This window comes from Stegostoma tigrinum, chromosome 1 (assembly GCF_030684315.1).
Source record: "Stegostoma tigrinum isolate sSteTig4 chromosome 1, sSteTig4.hap1, whole genome shotgun sequence".
Classification (NCBI taxonomy): domain Eukaryota; kingdom Metazoa; phylum Chordata; class Chondrichthyes; order Orectolobiformes; family Stegostomatidae; genus Stegostoma; species Stegostoma tigrinum.
The window spans coordinates 83,452,590-83,477,496 of NC_081354.1; the positions used below are offsets into that span (position 1 = coordinate 83,452,590).

At 42.2% G+C, this 24,907-nt stretch overlaps 1 protein-coding gene across 2 annotated transcripts in view; it reads left to right on the plus strand.

The window, feature by feature from the left end:
* Positions 1-2,044: 2,044 nt before the first annotated feature.
* Positions 2,045-24,907, plus strand: part of haspin (histone H3 associated protein kinase) — a 61,138-nt gene continuing 38,275 nt past the window's right edge. For both annotated transcript variants that reach the window (XM_048562336.2, XM_048562419.2), the window contains exons 1-3: positions 2,045-2,288; positions 9,601-9,828; positions 15,479-15,605. In XM_048562336.2, the coding sequence (XP_048418293.1) occupies positions 2,089-2,288; positions 9,601-9,828; positions 15,479-15,605 (555 nt within the window). In that variant the 5' untranslated portion in view covers positions 2,045-2,088. The remainder of the gene's footprint in view (positions 2,289-9,600; positions 9,829-15,478; positions 15,606-24,907) is intronic.

Genomic DNA, 24,907 nt, shown 5'->3' on the forward strand with positions numbered 1-24,907 from the left:
CCCCCTTCCTAGGGAAAAGACAACTATCATGAGCTCTATCTATTGCCCTCATTATTTTATGACCTTCTATCAGGTCACCTCTCAACCAACTATGCTCCAATGAAAAAAATCCCAGCCTTTCTTCTTTATAACTCAAACCCTCCATAACTAGCAACATCTGAGGTGATGCATTTTGAGGGAGCTAACAAAGCAAGTGAGTGCATGTTGAAAAAGTAGGATCCCAGGAATTACAGAGGATTGGAGGGACCTTGGTACACATGGCTTGAGATACCTGAAGGCAGCAGGACATGTAGATAAGTTGGTTAAGGCAGCAGATGGGATTTTTGCCTTTATTAGTCAAGGCACTGACTACAAAAGCAAGTTGGTTATAATGGAGATCTATATGCTGTTATGCTACAGCTAGATTACTGTGTGTTGTTTTGGTTACCACACAATAGGAAGGATGTAACTGCAAGACAGAAAGTGCAGAAGTAATGCAGGAGGATGTTGCCTGGGCTGCTGGGAGATTGTATAGGCTGGAGTTGTTTCCCTTAGAGCAAAGAAGGCTACGAAGCAGACAGGAGGGCATGGATAGGGAGAAGGTCGATAAACAGAAGGCTAGAAGTACACAGCAAGCCAAGCAGCATCTGGAAAAAGGAGAAGTCAATGTTTCGGGTATTACCCTTCTTCAGCACTAGATGTAGGAGTTGGTTGTACCTACTACTGATGTCCACCTAACACCAGCATTCTGCTACTTCCCTGCAGCTCCCCCGACGCTACTTTGCACAAGTTTCCACAGTAGAAGACACCAGCAGTATACCAGAACTTCAAGAGTCTTTGGGCAGAGGTGAGTTTAGATGCCATCACAAAGGAGACAATGCTGGGTTACACTCCAGGGTTCTGAAGGAAAAAGCTGAGGAGACTGTAATAAGATTGACAGTGATCAGAAATTGGGGAGGGGGGGGCAGCAGCAGGAATCTAAATGATACTTACAGAATACTGAGAAACCTGGATAGCAGGCATAGAGGTTTCCACCAAGAGACACTACAACCCAAGGGCACAACCTCAGTGAAGGGATGATCCTTTAGAATTGAGATGAGGAGGAATTTCTATTGCCAGAGGGTGATTAATCTGTGGGAACTCAGAAAGATGTGCTGCAAAAGGTTCACTGACTGTACTTAAGACAGAGATAGATAGATTTGTTGATTACTAAGGTGGGGAGGGATCAAGGGCTAACAGGAGAAGGCAAGAGATAAAGTTGAGAAACACAGGTTCAAAGATGTGCAGTTAGGTGGATTGAACATGCTAAATTCCCCACAGTATGCAGGGAGGTGCAGGCTTGATGGATTAGCTATAGAACATGCAGGGTTACAGGAATAGGGAAGGAAGGTGGGTCTGGATAGGATCCTCTTTGGAGGGTTGGAGTGGACTCGATAGGCTGAATGACCTGTTCCACACTTCAGAGATCGTTTGATTCTATGTCAGCTACGAAAAAATGGTACAGCAACCTTGTTGGGCCGAATGGCCCGATTCTGCTTCTACACTTCATGGTCTTATAAACTCTCCATGAAGTGTTAAAAAAAAATTACCAAGCCCCTTGCGAATCAGGACAGCAACTTCCGGCAAATAACTAACTCCGCGTTGTACTTTCCGTAAAAATCCAAATAATTTTGCGTACGTAACTGTACAAAAAAAAAGGAACAACAGAAATATACAATACTGGAACAAATATTGTATTCCATTTATGAAATCGTCACCTAGGCAAACTCCCAACACAAATATGAATATTACCCAACACCCATGTAATGAAAAAATTACAAAGAAAGCCACAGAAATTTCTGGAAAAGCTAAGCAGGTCTGACAGCATCGGTCAAAAACAGAGTTAACGTTTCAGGTTGACTGACCCTTACACACAATCTAAAACGCTCCGCCATGCCCTCAACTGCGACACACCACCAAACATTCGTCTCTGACGCACATCCGAAAGTGAGATCCAATTAACACGCAGCGTTGCCACCAGGCCGTCCAATCAGGGGAGAAGAAATTCAAACGGCGAGGCGGTTAGTCGATTGCGAGCTCGAGCTTTTGGCTCTCAGCTGCTCGCCCGGGATGATGAAGACGCAGGCCGGTGGCCGCCCGGCTTTGGTACGGACTTACGGGAAATACAGACAGCGGACCGTGAAAGCACCCAAGTGGTTGAGTCCCGAGACGGGCAGAGAACATCTTTTCTCGTCGTCAGACTCCATCGATAACAGTGGCCATTCCAGCAGCAGCAGCAATAACCCGTCCTTCAAATCCAAAAAGAAAAGGTGCACAAGCTGTCATTTGCTTTTCATTGGGAAGAGTGGAGAGTCATGATCCTCATGGACGTGCGTGGAATCGTGATAGGAGTTTGGCTAGGCAGGCGTTTCTGCCGGGTCTGCCCCGGCCGAGGATATCACTGAATGGTTGCACATCAGGCGGTGGAAGGGGGAGGTGAACAGCTACTAGATGTGGTCCTCTTCTGAATCAGCATCATGTACAGATGGGAGGATGCAGTCCTGCAATCAGCGTTCAGGCAGCTAGGTAGGGAATGAGCGATCAAGACCTCAGAAGTGGTAATTTTTGGATTGCGCTATGTGCTAAGTCCAGTAAAAGTGAGAAGATAATTCGCTACAGTATCTTGTCACTTATAATCATGAGCCAAAGCACTGAAGTCCACAGTTTCCACTGCTCTGTTAAGGGTATCAGGGAAAGCTAAAGTGCAGCAACACTGTAGAAGCAATAGGATAAAACAGATTTGTGTGCATGGCTGGAAAAAAATGGAGGAGAGGCCTTTAGATAAATGGGGCATTGAGGTCACACTGGTATCGGAAGGAGCCTATCTTGCTAATTACATTGTGCAGGGTGTGGAAACCAGGAGGTAACATAAGAATGAAGTAGCAAGCTGTACAGAATACTATGAGCAGTTTTGGTCCCCTTATTTAAAATATTTACTTTCATTTGAGGCAGTTCAGAGAAGGGTCACTAGGATGATCCCTGTGTGGAGGAATTGTCTTATTTGTAAAGGTTAAACGAGTTGGGACTCTACTCATTGGATGCTAGAAGAATAGAGGTCATCCACTTAAATGGACAGTATTCTTAAGGGACTTGACAGAGTACATGTTGAGAGATGGGAGAATTTAGGACCGGGGGCATCATCTCAGAATTTTAAGACTAACTTATGTCAATTTAAGACTAAAATGAGAAGGAGATTCTTCTCTCAAAGAGTTGTCTCATTTTTTTTGGAAATTCTGTGGGGGCAGAGTCCTGATTTGTCCAAGATGGTGTCCCAAGTTGTTGACTTGGGTTGACTAGATAACAAAGTGTGGAGCTGGTGAACACAGCAGGCCAACCAGCATCTTAGGAGCACAAAAGCTGATGCTTCAGGCCTAGACCCTTCATCAGAAAAGGGTTGACTGTTGAGTTTTCAAGATTTGTTTGCTGATTCGCTTGACAATACTCAACTCTGACAATGATTTGTCAGTTTTGTTGAAGAGAGATATGGCTTTCTGCCATTTCACTTTGAAATTGTTACTCATGCCTGTTATTTCCCAATTCAGTGCTTTATGGCTATTGAAAATGTGGTTTGGATACACTACAATATCAATATTTTCCACTGTTGCAATAGGTGTGTTTCTCCACTCGGATTGTCTTTTTTACATCTAAGTTGGACATAATCTATTTCTGTCTGGCTCTTTCAGTTTTCTCTGCTGCCTAAGCCTATACATTTGACTGGGGACAGTGTAGTGATGATGTGTAGTGTTCTATTTCCTAGTCCTTTTGTGGAGTGGCTGAATTCTTCACTTGTGAATTGATGGCCTGGCAGAACCCAAACAGTGTCAGTGGGCAGGTTAATACCAAGCAAGTGCTGTTTATTTGCGCTGTTGACAATTTCTGAGAGAGGAAATAGCCGGGGCCTTAACAGATATCTTTGAAGCGTCCTTAGACATGGGTGAGGTTCCGAAGGACTGGAGAATTGCTAATGTTGTCCCCTTGTTTAAGAAGGGCAGCAAGGATAATCCAGGTAATTATTGACTGGTGAGTCTGACGTCAGTGGTAGGGAAGCTACTGGAGAAGATACTGAGGGATAGGATCTATTCCCATTTGGAAGAAAATGGGCTTATCAGTGATAGGCAACATGGTTTTGTACAGGGAAGGTCATGTCTTACCAACTTAATAGAATTCTTTGAGGACGTGACAAAGTTGATTGATGAGGGAAAGGCTGTAGATGTCATGTACATGGACTTCAGTAAGGCGTTTGATAAGGTTCCCCACAGCAGGCTAATGGAGAAAGTGAAGTCACATGGGGTCCAGGGTGTGCTAGCTAGATGGATAAAAAACTGGCTAGGCAACAGGAGACAGAGGGTAGTAGTAGAAGGGAGTTTCTCAAATTGGAGACCTGTAACCAGTGGTGTTCCGCAGCGATCTGTGCTGGGATCACTGTTGTTTGTGATATATGTAAATGATCTGGAGGAAGGTGTAGGTGGTCTGATCAGCGAGTTTGCAGATGACACTAAGATTGGTAGAGTAGCTGATAGTGAAGGGGACTGTCAGAGATTACAGCAGAATATAGATAGACTGGGAAGTTGGGCAGATAAATGGCAGATGAAGTTCAATCCGTGCAAATGCGAGGTGATGCATTTTGGACGATCAAATTCAAGGGTGAACTATACAGTAAATGGAAAAGTCCTAGGGAAAATTAATGAACAGAGACATGTGGATGGTCAGGTCCATTCTTCCCTGAAGGTGACAACGCTGGTCAATAGGGTAGTCAAAAAGGCATATGGCATGCTTTCCTTCATTGGGTGGGGTATTGAGTACAAGAGTTGGCAGGTCATGTTGCACTTGTATAGGACTTTGGTTTGGCCACTTCTGGAGTACTGTGTGCAGTTCTGGTCACCACGTTACCAAAAGGATGTGGATGCTTTGGAGACGGTGCAGAGGAGGTTCACCAGGATGTTGCCTGGTATGGAGGGTGCTAGCTATGAAGAGAGGTTGAGTAGATCAGGATTATTTTCATTAGAAAGACAGAGATTGAGGGGGGGACCTGATTGAGGTCTACAAAATCATGAGGGGTATAGACAGGGTGAGTAACAAAAAGCTTTCTCTCAGAGTGAGGGACTCACTTACTAGGGGACATGAGTTCAAAGTGAGAGGAGGAAAGTTTAAGGGAGATATGCGTGGAAAGTTCTTTACACAGAGGGTGGTGGGTGCCTGGAACGCGTTGCCAGCAGAGGTGGTAGACGCAGACACGTTAGCGTCTTTTAAGATATATTTGGACAGGTACGTGGATGGGCGGGGAGCAAATGGACACAGACCGTTAGAAAATAGATGACAGGTTAGACAGAGGATCTTGATCGGCGCAGGCTTGGAGGGCCGAAGGGTCTGTTCCTGTGCTGTAGGTTTCTTTGTTCTTTGTTCTTATTACTGATGATGTAAAGTAGACTGATGAGGCACTAATTAACCAATTTGGTTTGTCCTGCTTTTTGTGTGCAGGATATAGCTGGGAATTTACCACTTTGCGAATGTTGTAGATTTGGTGTGACAGCTTGACTAGGGGTGCGTTCATTCTTGCGCACAATAGTATTGTCAGGTACTCTAACCTTTGCAATATTTTGTGCCTTTAGCTGTTTCTTTATTAAACATGGTAGGGATCACGTTGACTGAAGACTGGCTCCGTGATATGGTGGAATAGAGTCATAGAGTTATACAACATAGAAACAGACCCTTCGGTCCAACTTGTCTGTGCTGACCAGATACCCTGAACTGATCAAGTCCCATTTGCCAGCATCTGGCCCGTATCTCTCTAAACCCTTATTATTCAAGTATCCATATAAGTGCCTTATAAATGTTGTAATTATACCGACATTTGCTCTCGCAGCTCATTCCATATATGCAGCGCCCTCCAAAATGGTAGCACTGGCCAGGTAAGCAGTGTTCGGATTCCTGGGCTTGACAAGTCCAGGCAGCCACTTCCTCCCATCTTTCCTTGCCCTTTTTGTCATCTTTCTTTTTCTTCATTTTCATAGAATCCCTACAGCATGGAAACGGGCCCTTTGACCCAACAAGTCCACACCGATCCTCGGAGCATCCCAGCCGGACCTGTCCCCCTATAATCCACCTAAGCTACACATCCCTGATTACTATGGGCAATTTAGCATTGCCAATTCACCTAGACTGCACATCTTTAGACTGTGGGAGGAAACCCACACAGAAACAGGGGGAATGTGCAAACTCCACGTAGGCAGTCACCCGAGGGTGGAATTGAACCCAGGCTCCTGGGTTCGGTGCAGTAGTGCAGCAGTGCTCATCACTGAGCCCTTTTCTTGCTGTCAGCAGCGGCAGAGAAGGTGACATCATGGAAGAGTGGCTAGAGCGGGACTTCTGGCAAGGTAGCGGTCTGGCCTGGCAGCGGAGCTGAAGACTCCTGGTTGTTATAGGCCCAGAGTGAGGACTCCAGGTATCAATGAGGTGATGGCTTGAGCAAAGCCAGGGACTCCTGGTAGGCCCAGACCGGAGACTTCTAGTTATTGACATGGTGGTGGTGGCAGCAGCTCCTAATTGTGATAGGCCCAGAGCCAGTGTCTCCTGGTTGTTGGCAAGGTAGCGTTAGTGGAGCTGGGAGCTCCTGTTGTGGAGTGAATGTGGATCCAGCACAGGACCTAGCATCGGTGGCCTGTGATGAAGTGGGCCTAGTGACCAAGAGATGGCACCTCTGACATTGGTGGGTCTGGCTCAGGAGGTGGAGGAGTGGCAGCCTGGCTGTCATTGTTCGGCTGGCTCAGGACTCATGATGGAGGTAGCAGAACAAAGATGAACTCTTTCAGCTTGTACATAACAGTGTGGAGCCAGAGGAACTCAGCAGGCCATGCAGCGTCCGAGGAGCAGGAAAGTTGATGTTTCGGGTCGGGACCCTTCTTCAGGTTTCAACTTGCCTGCTCCTCTGATGCTGCCTCGCCTGCTGTGTTCCTCCAGCTCCACTCTGTTATTTCTGACTCCAACATCTGCAGTGATTACCGTCTCTGGACTCTTTCAGGTTTATCTTTTTATTCTTTAAATATTCAAATGGCACCGTTGAAATTTTTTGCAATTTTTCACTGTGTTGTTCATTGTAGAGTACAAGTGACAATAAATCGTCATTCAAAAATCATCAAAAAAAATTTTTTCTCTCTCACCCTAAACCTATGGTCTCTAGTTTTTGAACCCCCTTTCGTCCAAAAAAGATTTTGACTCTTCACCCTATCCATGGTCAGCCATGATTTTATAAACCTCTATAAGGTCACTCCTCAGCCTCTGAATATTGTAATGCTGAGATGGACCATCCACTCAGCAGTTACTGCAAGTTTTCTAGCCTGATCTTTATCACTGATTTTTATGGGCTCCCTCCATCATTGAGGATAGATGTATATTTCTGGAGTTGTTTAATTGTTCACGAGCATTCATAAGTGGCTGTGACAGGACTGCAGAACTTGGATCTTGCCTGTTTTTGTGGAATTACTTGCTACTTGTGCTGTTGGGCAGCAACTAGTCAGCTGCTTGCTTTACCAGGTTGCCAATTCATTTTTTTGGCAGGCCTGGTGCTGTGCTTGGCCAGCCTTCCTGCACTCCTCATTGAACCAGGGTTGATCCTCTGGCTTCAGAGATAATGGGAACTGCAGATGCTGGAGAATCTGAGATAGCAAAGTGTGGAGCTGATTGAAGACAGCAGGCCAAGCAGCATCTTACGAGCAGTAGAGCTGGACATATGTCAGGGCATGGGGTGGTTGCTGATGGCACATAGTGGCATATGGATGCCTGTCTTGAGTTGCTTCATCTGTTTGAAATCCAATCCATTGAGCAAAGGAGAGTTTCCTCAATGTGAAGATAGAACTCCACAAGGACAATATCGACATTTACATCTGTGACAGGCAGGTTGGTGAGTATGAGGTAAAGTATATTTTTCCCTCTTGTTTCCCATTTACTACCTGCTGCAGATTCTGTCCACAACCCAAGTGGACTTGACCAACTCAGCCATTTGTGGTGTTTCTTGAGCCTTTCTTGGTGATTCAAATTCCTAATCTAGAGTACATTTTGTGGCCTTGCCATTCTCAGTGCTTCTTTCAAATGATGGTTAATATGACGGAAGTTTCATTGGTGAGGCAGGGTGTAGTAGGTAGTAATCGGCAGGACATTGGTATCCATGTTTGACCTGATGCCATAAGACTAGATGAGGTCCAGAGCCAATGTTGAAGACTCCCAAGGCAACTCGCTCTGGACTGTTAATCACTGTGGCCCCACCTGTTAAGTCTGCCTTGCCAGTGGGACAGAACATATCTAGTGATGGTCTTGTCTGAGAGTTTTTGTGTGTAACATATTATTCTATGACTATGATTGTGTCAGGCTGTCTCACAAGATTGTCTTCCCAAGTTTGGCACTAGCCTGCACATCTTAGGAAGGAAGACTGCAGTGATGATAGAGTTGACCTTGCCATAGTTGTTGCTGGTTCCTAGGTTGATGCCATGTTGTCTGTCCAGTTTCAATGCTTTTCTTTCGACTTTTTAGAGGTTTGAAATGACTGAGTGACTGGCTGGCTTGCTAGGCCCTTTCAGAGGACAGTTAATAGCCACCCACATTGCTTTGGCTCTGGAGTCACATATAGGCCAAACCAGTTAAGTATGACTGATTTCTTTCCCTAGTGGACATTAATGAACCAGCTAGGTTCTTACAACAATTGACAATAAGACTATGGGTCATCAAGTTGTGCTTGTAGTTGAGTTCACTGGTCAGATTGACTTTTCCAAGTGGGTCTTGATGAAAATGTTACAAGCAAAGACAATTGTCAAGCAGTCTTTCTCGACCTGTGTGTAGTGGCCTTCAACTTGCGTTTATACCCTTGATGCAAATGTAACTGGTTGTCCTTACTGCACAAGGGCTGCTTGAAGTCAGATCTCTAGCTTCATGCTGTGAGGCAACTTCATTATTCATATTCTAGTTCTTCATTGGTGCTGCAATTACTAGTTGGTTTATTATAGTTTTAGTTTTAATTTTGATTCTAAATTTTAAGCTGCCACCATACCCTTTTGAGAGTAGTCAGTGATGCTGAACTCAAGTAGAATGTTTAGTGTAAAACCAGGAATTGTAAGAGACACACTGCCTGCATAATGTTTCCATAACTGTGATGGGGATGCACTGTTTAATCAAGTGATAATATAATTTTAGCTTCAGTTTCAATTGAACTTCACGTTTAGAATATTATGGTACATTATACAGTTCTGAATAGCCACTTAAAAAATTAGAAGTTTTGGCATGGAATGAGGCCAACATTTAGAGCTTTCTTTGAGTGCTTTATTTTAGTTTACGCATGCTTTGTTAGGCAGTTTGCAGGCAATGAAATATTGGAGAAGGTAGGAAAGGTACACTGAACATTTAGATCAGGTTTCAGAATATTTTTGTGTATGGAGTTATTTGTGAAATTTCAAGGCCTGAGCAAATGCTTTTTTTGAACATGAAAATACTGACATTTACTTTTTTCTAATCAGCATGTTATATAAAACACTCTCAATGTTGATCTTTTTGTTTACAACATATCTTTTCAAATCTTATATTCTCATCTTTTTCCAGGAAACAGAAAGTATTGCTGAATGTTTCAAATGCTAAAGCAACAGCAAAGAAAAATGTTGGAAAACCAACAAATAGCAAAAGTCACAGGAAAAAACAACATTCTTATGTAGTCAGAGGCCGAGGAGTTTTACGTGATAAAAACTATAGCTCACTTTCCACAGAAGATGAATGTCGGGAAAACTGCATGTTTACGCAAGACAAAGAAAATTATTTTGTTCCTGTTACTAGGTACATATTGTTATCTTGTTTGTCCTCCAGTGAGAAAATGCTAATGTTCTTCTGGGATATTTGACAGAATTTCAGTGGGAATATAAGTAACTAAGAATGTATGTTATGTATTTTGAACAATTTCTGATGTAATCTTTTAGCACATCCACAGATACAAACAAGAAACTTCAGACCAATTTTTCACACATTATCTGTTATTGTGTAGGAAAAATATTGCTACATAAAAGGAATATGGCAGCATATATATGTGAGAGAGATATCCAGCTTGGCTTCACCCAATGGTGTGCTGTAATATGCCAACCAGTTAACAGATTTTAGGAAAGTGAGCATTTTGACTATGACTAAGCCATTTATTTAAGCTAATGGATAATAGTTTGTGATTATGGTCCACAATTTCCTGATGCGTACCACTGATGGATATAATTACATGCCAGCCCTGCCAAAAGGGGGAAATCTCTAACCGGATTATTATAGCACAGGGTAGCATTCATACTGCAAAAAATGCAGGCAAGCTTTATTAAAAATCCATTGCAGTCTGCTATTGAGGAAGATTACTATAGATTTGAAATTGGTTCAGTTCATTTGCATGACTAAAAATTATAGACTATATACATATTAAAATACCTGTGAATAACTGCTGGTATAGTAATCGAGCATATACCACACAGGGTAGCGGCTTGAAATTGAAACCTTCATCACCTGGGTCCAAATAGATTCTTCAACTTGGCACGTGCTGCCCTGGCTTATTTAGTAAGTTGAAATCTTTGCGAAATATTTGAAATCATCCTGACAGCACATGAGTATCTGTTAATTCAAAGGTAACTTCCACAAAATTGACACAACATTTCACATCTCGAAACCAGCAACTGTAGCCAGAAAGAAGGAGTTTTTTTTGGTACACCAGATACTTTTTACAGACCTGCAATTTTAAACTTGATAACTTGTGCAAAGAATATTTTTCCAGTTTTATTTTTCATTAAGCCACTAGAAAGCTGGACTGATGTACATGAATATCCATTGAGGAGGGAAGGGGCAAAGCTTCTTAAAAGAATGGAAGAAAACCTGTCCTTTGAGGAAAAATTGGAATATATTTTGATTCTATAGTTTTATTTCATAATAGCTTCATCTTTAACTTTTTAAGAGAGAGGATTTATTGGAATATTCCTGTTTTCCAAATCTAGGCTGAATAACTCTTGGAATATCTATTACATATTATCTGAATTCAAACAAAATATTGCTGTAAAAAGTGGTTTTTGCTTCTTAATTACTTGAGCTGGCATGGAGGTCTGACGGATATTATAGTTTTAAATGATTTCTTGTATGATATGAGCTGGTTAACAAAAGAATTGGAGGCAGCATTGGGGAAAGCATTTTTTCTTTTCAGTGTATGATTTGAATTTAGATTGCACTACCTGTTTGAAATTGGATGAACAATTGGAGGAAAACCTTGCAGGATTTGGGATAAAGCAGAGTTTGGAACCTATTAGGTTTCCCTTCAAAAGAGCCAGCACAGACTTGCTAAGATCAGAAGAAATAGGACCAGGTTTGGTCCATTTGGCCTCTTGTGTTGCCCTCTTCTTCAAGAAAAATCATGGCTGGTTGCACCAGGCCTCAACTCCTTTATCATGCCAGTTCATCATAGAACTCAACTTCCTGATATTTCAAACATCTATTTACTACTTTGAAATACATTTTTGTTATCTAATCTTCACAGCTTTCTGGGATTGAGAACTCCAGATCATAGAATCCCTACAGTGTGGAAACAGGCCCTTCAGCCCAACAAGTTCACACCGACCCTCACAGCACCCACCAATCTACACATCCCTGAACACTACAGGCAATTTAGCATGGCCAATCCACCTAACCTGCACATCTTTGGACTGTAGAAGGAAACCGGAGTACCCAGAGGAAACCCACGCAGACATGGGGAGAATGTGCAAACTCCACACAGACGGTTGCCAGAGGGTGGAATTGAACCTGGGTCCCTGGTGCTGTGAGGCAGCAGTGCTAACCACCCTGCCACCCTAAATGCTCGTTACCTTTAGAGAAGCAATTCCTCAACTGCAGAATAAAGAGACATTTGTTAAATCTATGTTCCCTCGGTTGAGATTGCCCTACTAGTGGAAACATCCATCTGGTCAAGCCCTCTCAAAATCATGAATGCTTCAATAAGATCATTTGTCTAAACTCTAATGAATAAAGGCCTGAATCTATGTCGATTAAATCAACACCTTCACCCCAGTCAGCCTTGTGAATCTCTTTTGAACTGCTTCCCATGGCAGTATAGCCATTCTTAAACATGAAGATCAAGACTGTACACAGTATTCCAGGTATGGCCTCACCCATACCCTCTCCAATTGTAACAAGAATTCCCTAAATTTAACTCCAAACCCCAAGCAATGATGGCCAAAATTCCATTTGCCTTTTTAATTACTTACTGCACCTGCCTGCTAACATTGTATTTCATGCATAATGACACCTAGATCTGTCTGTGCTGCAGCTTTTTGGAGTCTCTCTCCACTTTAATAATAGTCTCTCTTTTGATTCTTACAACCGAAAGGTACAAACTTGCACTTTCCAACATTAAATTCCACCTTTCAAGTTCTTGCTCATTCACTCAGTCGAACTACGTTCCTATGCATATTCCTGTATCTTCAACACAAAATGCTCTCTCACCAATTTTTGAACTGTCAGCCAGTTTGGATACATTACACGCCATTCCCTTCTCCAAGTCATTAATGCTCAGCAGCTTTTTTATCACCTGGTATCTATGGGACCAGGAGTTTACCGTTGATCAAATATTCCAATTGATCAAGAAGTGCACACAATCAATGTAAAAACACACACTAGTAATATAAATGTAATGCAGGGGATATACACACAACTGGTTATACTTTAAATAAAGTATAAATCGCTTACATAGCAATGTAATTTTGCCTTAAATAAAACTTATTGGCAGAGAGCCTTCTCACTTGCACCCTGACATGACTACTCATATTGTTGAGATCAGCATATTATAGTAAGCTTCTAGTATTTGAAGTTTATAATTTTTGCCAGTTTATTGAGAGTGTAAGTTCATAAGGTGCTAGTTAAAACAAAGTTTGCTATATACACTAAATAATTGAGGCCGTAGGACTAATCTTTGTGGCATTCCATGAGTTATGACTTTCTAACCTGTAAAAGACCCATTAATCCTGATTCTGTCTTCTGTGTGTTAACCTATCCTCAATCCATGCTAATACATTATCCTCAGTACCATGAGTTCCTACCTTTTGCAAACCTTTTTTGGGGAACTTTTCAAATGTAGAACATCTAAAGGTTCCCCTTTGTCATCTCTACTTGTTGCATCCTCAAAGAACTCTGGGAAATTTGTTAAACTTGATTTCCCTTTCATAAGACCATGTTGATTTTCTGATTGTATTAATGTTTTCTGAATGACTTGCTATTTCTTCATTAATAGTGATCTGTAACAATTTTTCCAAACACCAGGTATTAGGCTAAATTAGCCTATAGTTTCCGGCTTATGCCTCTCTAGACCGGGGTGTCACATTAAAAGTTTACCAATCCCTTAGAACCCTCTGGGAGTCTAGTGAGCAGTGTTCCTGCTAATTTTTCTCCTTTGGGAACAACGTCAGTATGGTGATCGCTGTGTGTGGACCCTCTGATCAATTGCCCACGCAACTTAGAAATAAATTTGCCAGTAAATTCTGGAATATATTGACCAACACCTCCATTGTCTCTGCAATCACTTCTTTTGAAAGCCTTGGATGGAGGCCATGAAATCTTGGTGACTTGCCTACCTTTATTCCCATTCATTTGTCAAATACTTTGTCCTTTGTGATAGGAATAGTTAGAAGATCTTTCTCCCCGTCAGAATGTTGCTTATTAGTTCTTTTTTGGATCTTAGTACCCTCTTCCATGAAGACCGATGCAAAATATTGGTTTACATTATTGCCATTTCCCAGTTTCAATCCCCAAGGGTTACACACTCATGTTACTTTTTCTTGTATATACCCAAAGAAGTTCTTGCTGTTTTTATTTCTTTCCAATTCACTTTCTTCATCAATTTGCTCCCTCTTTATCAGTTTTGTTTTAGTTTTCAGATTGCTAAAAAAAACTCCTAATCCTCTGGCCTACCAATAGATTTTGCACATTGTATGCCTTAGTTTTTGATTGGAAACTCTTGACCATCTTCGTGAACCATGGGTGGTTTGTTCTTCTCATCAAGTACTTTTTGACTGAAATAATTTTTTTGCTGAGCATTATAAAATATCTGCTCAAAAGTCAGATTCTGATACTCTTCACAAATTAGGCTTCCATATTATTCTTGCCTATCTGGTTTGTCCCGTCAAATGCAGATTATAATTACTCCTGACTGCACTGATTCCTTCCATTATCAACAAAATTATCTCAACTCTATTTTTTCTTTTATACCTATTCTTCTAGAAAAAGCAAATATCCCTGGATATTGTATTCCTAGTCTGATGACCCAGCAGCCATAAATTCATAAAAGCTTTAAAGCTGTATTAATTATTTTCTATTTGTGCTGTCAACTTGTCCATCTCATTCGAAGTATTGTGTGCATTCAGTTAAGGAGCGTTAAGCTTTGACATACTATCGTCAGCATTTTGGTTCTAATTTCCTTTGCATTTTTCATATATTTCCTACCCCACCTGTCTCATTTTGATTGTCACTCAGCTCTTCAATACTCTGCACCTCCACTTGTATCTTTCATCATTTAAACTGCCCTTCTTCCTCCACTAATTAATTTAAAGCCGAGGTTATGCAATTTGCCAGGGTCCCGTCCCAGTGTGCTTTAGATGAAGCCCATCCTAACCAAACATTACTCTCTTTTCCCACCACCCTTTTAATTGGATCCTGTTTCACTGAAATCAGTCTTTGAGTCATGTATTTCTCGTTTTTATGTACACAAATTTTCACATGGCTCATGTAGTTATCTGGACACTGTTCCTTTTCTGTAGCTCTGCTTTCTAAATTACCCACAAACTACTTGTCGTCCCTCATTTTTTGTAGTCTTACCTATGTCGTTATTCTCAAGTGGAGAAAATCAACTGAATCTGCCCATACCAACTCCAGGTTCCTCTCTAGCCAAGAAGAGATGTCCTGAATCTTGGGGACAGGTAGGCAACACAGCCTTCAGAACTCTTACAGAAACAGTCTATATTCCCATAACTTTGCTGTCCTGTGTTACTGCTATATTTCTTTCTCTTCCACTGCCCAAACATCCCCACCACCACCATCCCTGCATAGTGCTCTGGACCAGGGTGCTGTGGTCAGCTTCTTGTAAGCTAAATTCTGACCCTAGTACCTGGCTTACATTGCCTGTGCTTAACCATGGAATTCGATGTTATTAGTTTATGGGTGTGACTGGTTCCTGAAACACACTATCCAGGCTGAATGACCTCCTGTGATTTATTATTCCGTGATTCTGTAAGTGTTTTCATGTTTGAATAGCTAAGATTTCAAAATGGACTCCATAGCACATTTTAGATTTTTTAACGGAACAAATGATAGTTCTGATATTTGCAGCTGGTTCTTAATATTATGATATCAGTTAAAATTTCTTCTTTCCTTCCTTCCTTCTTCATTTTTTGGGTTGTGGGAATAAAAACAAATGCAAATAAACCAGCAGCAGAATGGAAGGCATCATAAAAGAATCTCCAAATCTAAAATATGTCACATATCGGCGGAAACTGCGGAATTGCAAAACTATGTCAAATCAACTTGTGAATACCCAGCTTCAAATGAAAACGAAGGTAAGACTATGCTTTAAACTATTTTTAGTAACAAATATAAAACTGAACTATTGAATTGAAGAACACTGTGCATGAGTTGTAATAGAGAAATGTTAATTTCTGGAACAAAAACATTATTGCTTTCGGCTTCCCAAATAAGCAACAATGTCACTAATCCACAATTTGGCAACACCATAATTTTATAAAATTTATCACCGGCTTCTCAATTCACTTTCCATTGCCTTTTAGTTAAAGACATCAATTGTTGCAATTCTAACTTGATTATAGCAGAAACCATTTTACACATGCCAAGAGCTAGCTCAAAGCTCAATTGTCCTGGTTTTGGACAATAGTCTGAATTTTGTCTAGTTATCAAATCAAACGTTTTTTTTGAAAACAGGTTATTTCCGGGATTCTGATTTTTGAATGTTCAAACTATATTGAATTCTTTTAAGATTTTAATCACCTTGATCACATTGACCCTCAATAGTGTGTATGAAAAGAAATGAAAGGGAAGTTTGTTATCTTGTAATCTAGTAGATATGTGAGACAGTCCCCCCACCCAAAACTAATATATCAATTGGAACATATGGTGGTGCAGATAACACGCAGTAATCCAAAGTGAGGTACAACTGAGATTCCATGCACTTAAAATGTAACATCTTCCCTTTGTAATCCTGCCCATTTAAGGTTGACATTATGTTGGCCTTGCTTGAGTTTATTTTGTATCTGTTTCCTGATTTTTAGTTATGTGGATACCCAGATCTCTTGTCTCTGACAGTTTCTAACTTCTCTCCATTTGGAGAATATTCAGATTTGTCTTTCCTGGATCCTGTTTTGTGCATGCCCACATAAACCTCCATCTGCCATATTATTACTGCTTTGTGTAATCTCCTCAGTTTGTTGATTCTTTGGATGTGTGTGTCACTAGTTAGACCGAAATATATTGTTTGTTTCGAATTGTCTTGAGAAAATGCTGGTGGGGGTGAGTTGCCCTTTTGAACTATTGGTAAGGTCATTGAATGTTAAGGGTGACGTGTCTTGTTGGGATGGTCGTTGCTTGGCACTTTAGTGATGCAACTGTTACATTTAATAGTCCGAATCTGAATTGGGTCTTTGTCTTGCTATCTTTGGCAATGGATCACTTCAGTTTTTGAAGAGTTGTGAATGTTGCTGAACATTGTGTGCAATCAACATTCTCACCTCTGACCGTATGGTTGAGCAAGGGTTATTGATAGTTGAAGACGTTTGGGTCCAGGACAGTACTTTAAGGGCCTGTGTGGTGCAGTGGTAGTGTCCCTACCTCTGGGCCAGAAGGCTAGGTTCAACTGTCACCTGCTCCAATTTTGTGTCCTAAAGCATCTCTGAACAGTTCAATTGTCTGCTATGAAATTCGCCTGCAGTGATGTAATGTAGATAAGATGCTGGACCTTCAGCAACCACAACCATTTTTGTTTTTTTGGTATGTATGACTCCGGTTAATGGAGAGTTTTTGCTGATTCTTGTCGACTTGTTTTGCTGGGGTTCCTTGGTGCTACATTTGTTGATTTAAGTGCTGCCAGGTACTACTGTTGAAACTTTCCATCTCTGCAGATAATTAAGAGTAGACTGATGAGGTGGTTATTGGCAAGGTTGGATTTGTGGACGTACCTGGACAATTTTCCATATTGCCAGGTAGATATTGTAACTGGACTGAATACTGAGGATAGAACATAGAACATAGAACAGTACAGCACAGAACAGGCCCTTCAGCCCACAATGTTGTGCCGACCATTGATCCTCATGTATGCACCCTCAAATTTCTGTGACCATATACATGTCCAGCAGTCTCTTAAATGACCCCAATGACCTTGCTTCCACAACTGCTGCTGGCAACGCATTCCATGCTCTCTCAACTCTCTGCGTAAAGAACCTGCCTCTGACATCCCCTTGATACTTTCCACCAACCAGCTTAAAACTATGACCCCTCGTGCTAGCCATTTCTGCCCTGGGAAATAGTCTCTGGCTGTCAACTCTATCTATGCCTCTCATTATCTTGTATACCTCAATTAGGTCCCCTCTCCTCCTCCTTTTCTCCAATGAAAAGAGACCGAGCTCAGTCAACCTCTCTTCATAAGATAAGCCCTCCAGTCCAGGCAGCATCCTGGTAAACCTCCTCTGAACCCTCTCCAAAGCATCCACATCTTTCCTATAATACGGCAACCAGAACTGGATGCAGTATTCCAAGTGCGGTCTAACCAAAGCTTTATAGAGCTGCAACAAGATCTCACGACTCTTAAACTCAATCCCCCTGTTAATGAAAGCCAAAACACCATATGCTTTCTTAACAACCCTGTCCACTTGGGTGGCCATTTTAAGGGATCTATGTATCTGCACACCAGGATGCTGGCCTGGGAGAGGATGCTCACATTGATAGGTTTATAATGTCACTGGATTTACAGGATTTTGGGAAGGTATTGCTGGTGATAAATCTCCAGGGACTTGCAGTGTCTGCTGTCCATGGTCCATGTTTCTGATGCGTACAGGAGGGTGGGACATGGCTGCACTGTTGGCTTTGTGGTCTCTGACTTTGAAAATGCTGCCCTTCAGGTGTCTAAAGCCTGCATTGTTGCATTGGAGTCGATACTGGCTTTCGTCATTATGCCCACTCACACCGAGTGGAGGCTTCCAAAGCTAGGGAAATAATCTGTGTTATCCATGGGCTTGCCTAAATTTCGATGGTTGTGGAACAGTGTTTGGTAGAAGTGGGCTGATAGAGAATCTTTGTTTTCTGTATGTTTAGTCTGAGGGCAGTTCTCTCCTACACCTCTGTGAATGCATCAACAATGGTATGTAACTTAGTCTCTGAATGTGTGCACACCCAGACATCATCTGTGTACTGCAGCTTGATAGCAGAAGTTGGGGGGAGTCTTGGTTTTGGGCTGGAGGTATTGAAGTGTCCCAATTGTCCTGTGAGTTATCTCTTCTCCAGTGGGGAGAACTGAGGTGGGATGGAATTTGTTAAGTGTGTTCAGGAAAGGTTCCTCAAGCAGTATATAGAGGGCCCTACTTAGGAAGGGGCAAAATTCAACCTACTCTTCGGAAATAGTGACAGTGGGGGAGCACTTTGGGACCAATGACCATAATTCAATACTTTTTAAAGTAGTTATGGAGAAAGACAAAACTGGTCCACAGTTTAAGTTCTAAATTGGGGCAAGATGAATTTTGGTGGAATTAGACAGGATCTTGCAAGGATTGATTTGGAGTTGTTTGTTTTCAGGTAAAGGAACCTCCGGCAAGTGGGGGCCTTTAAAAGTGTGATAGTTAGAGTTCAAGGTCTAGATGTTCCTGTGAGAGTGAAGGGCAAGTTTGGCAGGAGTAGGAAACCCTGGATAACAAGAGATATTGAAGTTTGACCAGAAAAATGAAGGAGGTATAGCTCAGGAATAGGCAGCTCAGATCAAGGGAATCCCTGGATCCTTATAGGGGATACAGGATTATACTGAAGAAGGAAATTAGAAGGGCGAAAAAAGGCACGAGATGGCTTCGGCTGAGAAGATTAGGGTGAATCTGAAGAGGCTCTTTAAGAATATTAAAGGAAAAAGAATAACTAGAGAGTGGAACTGCAGGAGATGGGCGAGATCCTTGGGGAAGCTAATGGCGAAATCTTTAGGACAATCCATATCACCGTAAGAGGGGGTGTTGTAAGTATTAGAATATATGAAGGTGGATAAATCTCCTGGTCCTGATCAGATACATCCAAGAACGCTACAAGTGGCTAGGGAAGAAATTGCGGGGGCCCTGGCGATATGTTTGCATCATTGTTAGCCATGGTGAGGTCCCGGAAGAGTGGAGGGTAGCAAATGTTTGTACCCGTATGCGGGAAGGGCTACAAAGGAAAATGGGAATTATAGACCAGTAAAGTTAACATCTGTGGAGGCAAGTTACTTGAGAAGATTCTTAGAGATAAGATATACATGAATTTATAAAGACAAGGTTTGCTTAAGAATAGTCAGCATGGCTTCGTGTGTGGGAGATCATGCCTCAAATTTGTTGGAGTCCTTTGATGAAGTGATGAGGGCAGGGTGGTAGATGTAGTCTATATGGATTTCAGTGAGGCCTTTGATAAAGCTCCGCATGATAGGCTGCTCTAGAAGGTTAAATCACGGAATCCAGGGAGTGTTGGCAAATTAGATTCACAATTTGCGAGATGGTAGCAGGCAGAGAATAATAGTGAAAACATACTTGTTGGACTGGAGGACTGTGATTAGTGCGTGTACCTTGGAGTGGAGCAGGGCCTATTGCTGTTTGTTATCTATATCAGTGATTTGGATGAGAATGTACAAGGCATGATTAGTAAGTTTGCAGAAGGCACTAAAATAGGCGGTATCATGATCAGTGAGGAGGATTATCAGAAATTGCAGCAGGATCTTGACCAGCTGGAGAAGTTATCCAGAAATGGCAAATGGAGTTTAATCCAAAAATGGCAAATGGAGTTTAATATAGATAAGTGTGAGGTGTTGCATTTTGGAAAGTTAAATCAAGTTAGGAGTTTCACAGTAAATGGTAGGGCCTCAAGGAGTGTAGTAGAACAGGGGGACCTTGGAATTCAGGTACATAGTTCTCTGAAAGTGGAGTTACTAGTAGACAGGGCAGTGAAGATGGCTTTTGGCACACTGGCTTTCAGTCAGGACATTTTATAGAAATTGAGAAGTTATGTTGGAGTTGTACAACATGTTGGTGAGGCTGCAGTGGGAGAATTGTGTTCAGCTTTGGTCATCTTTCTAGAGGAATGATGTTCCTCAACTGGAAAGAGTGTAGAAGAAATTCACAAGGATAACAGTGTGGAGCTGGAGGAGCACAGTGGGCCGAGCAGGAAAGTTGATGTTTCGGGTCAGGAGGTCCCGACCCAAAAAGCCAACCTTCCTGCTCCTCTGCTGCCTGGTCCGCTATGCTCCTCTAGCTCTACACTGTGTTATCTCTGACTCTAGCATCGGCAGTTCTTACTATCTCTAAATTTACAAGGATGTTGCCAGGACTCCAGGGATTGAGTTATAGGGAGAGGTTGGACAAGCTAGGACTTTTTTCTTAGAGCATAGGGGACTGAAGGGGGATCTTATAGAAGTGTGTGAGATCACAAGAGGCACAGAAAGGGTGAATGCACTGAATTTTTTCCCAGGTTTGTGGAATCGAGGGGTAGAACACATCAGTTTAATTTAAGAAGGGAAAGAATATATGGGAACCTGAGGGGCAACTTTTTTTGCACAGAGGGTGGTACCCATATTCAATAAGCTGCCAGTGGAAGTTGTTGAGGCGGGTGCACGAACAATATTTGAAAAGCATTTGGATGAATTAGCATGGACGGACATTTTGGTTGGCATGGACGAGTTTTGTCAAAGGGACTGTCCCTGTGCTGTAGGATTGTATGACTAAATGTTGTCTGTGTTCTGACACAAGACTCCCCAAATCAGTACTTTACTCTGAGCTCTGTAATGGTAAGTGATCACTAGGAGGGCAGAGGAAACGCTGCAAGGACACCCTGAAAGCCACCCTAAACAACAGCAGCTCTGACAACACACGGGAGTTGCTTGTGCTGGAGTGACCAAACTAGAGGAGAAGCATCCATGAAGATGCCAACCACTCGGAGCATTAACAAGTAAAGCACGTGGAGCCCAAGTGCAAGCAGCAGAAAGTGCGTGTCAAATCCAGAAAATCCCACCTACCTTACCTTTGGCAGTCTGTGGATCCAGGATTAGACTGTTTAGACACTGCAGAATCGAACCCCTGGAGTGGGACCAACTCATCCTTGATCCTGAGGGACTGCGAAAGAGGTTTACTGAAGTGATGTGATTATAACATGGTTACTTCTGGAGCACAAATCTTCAGTACTACTGCTGGAACATTCTCAGAGCAATTACCATTTGAGATATCCAGTGCTTTTGGCCATTTATTTATCATGTGGAGTGAACTGAATTGACTGAAGGCAGGTTTCTATGATGCTGGCAACTTCCAGAGATCGTTATTTGTGGACTGTCATCCTCTAGTTAATTGTAGATGTGGCCTGTAGAGTTTAGATCTGATCCTTTGGTTATGGATCAGCTATCCATCACATGCTGCCGCCACTACTTTGCATAAAAATGGTCCTGTGTTGTAACTTCAGGCTGTCACCTTTTTATTTGGTTATGCCTCCTGTTTTGGCTTGCCCTTCGAAACTCCACCATGGTCCTGGCTTAGTGGTACTCCTCGCTTGGTGATATGGTGGAGTGGGTGAAAAACCAGCCCATGAGGTTACAGACTTTGGTTGAATGTAATTCAGCTATTGCTTGTCCACAATGACTCATGATTTGTCCAGTTTTGAATTTCAAGATCGGCTCAAAATCAATCCCTTTTCAAAACTATTGTCTAGCATTACAACAGATGGAGACTATCCTCATGTGAAATCTGGACTTCACCTCCACAAAGACTGTTCAATGGTCACTCCTATTGATACTATTGTGGATAGATGCATCTGGTACAGGTACATTGGTGTGAATGAAGTAAGGCACATATTTCTGCAACTGCAACCTTGGCTTCCTGACCTACAGACTGCAATCTGTGAAGATAGACAACTGCACCTCCTCCATGATAACACTAAACAAGGGAGCCCCCCAAAGATGTGTTCTCAGCTGCCTTGTGTACTCCCTGTACACTCATGAAAGTTGCCAAATGCCATACGAACATCATCTACAACTTTGCTGATGACACCATCGTGGTAAAATAGATATCAAACAACAATGAGTTAGAATACAGAAAAGAGAGGGTTTGGTGACGTGGCGCAATGAGAACAACCTCTTTCAATGTCAGCAAAACTAAAGAACTGATCATTAACTCCAGAAAGACGAGAGGAGAATACTTCCCCATCTACATCAACAGTTGGGATTGAGAGGGTGGAGAGCGTTAAGTTCGTCGGAGTGACGATAACCGACAACCTGTCCTGGATGTCCCATGTAGATGTGACAATCAAGAAGGCACAACAACACCTCTTCTTTGTCAGGCAGCTCAGGAAATTTGGCATTTCACAGCATCTCTCACCAGCTTCTACGGCTACACCATTGAAAGCATACTGTCTAGGTGCATAATGGCCTGATGTGGCAACTGCTCTGCCTTGGACCATAGGAAACTACAGAAGGTTGTGTGCACAGCCTAGACCATCATGGAAGCTAACCTTCAATCCAAGTACTCTATTTACATAGCCTGTTGCTGCACCCCAGTAATGGTCTCCTACAACTGCTTCTGTGAGGCAGGAGATATAGCAGCTTGAACACATGCACCAGCAGGTTCAAGAACAACTTCTTCCCTGATGTTATTAGACTGATAAATGGATTCTTTCACTTCAAATAAGGCTGTTGCCTAGTGCACACCCTGGGCAATGTAGCTTGTATGGCTGTGTCTTGTTCTTTTTTTCACCCTATGATTTGTATGTTCTTGTTTACTATAATCTGGCTGTACTGCTTGTAAACAAAGTTTTTTGCTGTACTTAAGTACATGACAATAAATAAATCAAATCAAATTTCCCTCTTGGTTTCCTCATTGCTTATCACAGGCCCATTCTACAGCTATTAACTTTGAAACTTCGCCAGCTGAGTCAGTAGTGGTCACCCAACCAGTGTACATTTTCTGCGCTTGACACATTCAAAGCAGGTTTTAATCCTTTACACTTTTTTGCTGGATATGATGCAAATAAATCTCTCTGAATATTTTGAAGTCTCTAACTCTGCAACTCAAACTTGTTTGAAGGTTTCCAGATGCTGAATAATTGCCTATCAGAAATTTAAACTTCTGAGGGCAATTACCTCGTAGTCAATACACTAAGACTTCCAAGGGTCCTGACATGTGCCTTTCAGTGTACACCTGGTCTTAGACTGTCATGAGGGTCGAAGTATGTTGGTTGATGTAAATGATAACAAACAGGATTCCTTGCTTTTATCTGACATGATACCATTAGATTTTGAGTTATTGTTGAGGATTTGCAACACAAACCCCTCCTCACTGTGCCATTCCTCTGGAAGGCCTCAGGATTAGCTGTGTATTCTAATATGTTATAGTATGATGGTCAATTTTGAATTGTATGTAATTTAATTCCTTTTATCATATATCGTAGCAGTTAGATGCTTTGGTAGGCAATTGTGTCAATCTTATGTAGGTCAGACCAGGTGATGATGGCAGCCTTTTCTCTCCTAAAGGATACTGGTGAACCAGCTTGGTTTTTGTGTTGACTACCCCCGCTCGGGGGAGGTGTTGGCCGAGTGGTATTATTACTGGACTGTTAATCCAGGGTCCCGGATAATGTTCTGGGGACCCAGGTTTGAATCCTGCAAGGCAGCTGTTGGAATTTGATTTCAATAAAAGTCTGGAATTAAGAGTCTAATGACCATCAATCCGTTGTTGATTATCAGAAAAACTCATCTGGTTCACTAATGTCCTTGGGGGAAGCAAACTACCATCCTTGCCTACATGCGATTCTAGACCCACAGCAAAGTGGTTGAATCTTAACTGTCCTCTTGACAATTACGGATAGGCAATAAATGCTCGCCTAGACAGCGATGCCTTCATCGCATGAATAAATAAAAAAAAGTTATTTAGACCAGTTAGACATAGTTAGACTAGTTTTAATTCCAGATTTTAATAGTTGAATCCAAATTTCACCAACGACATCCAGTCCAAGATGTTGGCAGAGTTGGACGCCCCAGCTGGAGCTTGTCTGACTCCCAGTCTAAGATTGCAACCTCCCGGCTTGGCAGTGACGTCCCGTCGTGACCTACTGGCATGTTGTGGCAACCTTTCAGCTTGGTGTAGCAGCCTCCAGTATGGCATGGTGACCTCCCGGCTTGGTGTAATGGCCTCCCCACCTATTGTAGCTACTTTCCAGTGTAGCCTCCTGGTGTGGCATCCTTGGCTCGGCCTGGCTGCTGCAGCTATTCTCCCAGCCTTGGCATGGACCGGAGGCTAGGCGCTAGAGTGGTTTGGGTTGGAAGACCATTGTCCATCGTTGCAGAAATAAAAGCTCAGAACATTATATTTATTTCCTCAGATCGTGTAACTAAAGCTGTACCTATGTACCTTTGCACCTAAGTGGCAATATATAAACTTTTCACTATACTCATTGAGTATATGTGAGATTAAAGGGTTAATTCAATTCAATTCTCTCCTGGAGGCCTTCAAATCCATGTCACAAAACATATCTGCGGAATGCTGGTCCAGTGAGCCAATACTGCAATGCCACTAGCTCCTGTATCTGACATTTGGTGTTCCTTTGCAATATGCTGCTTTCTTCTGCACAACTTTTTGCATTTTCTACATTTTTA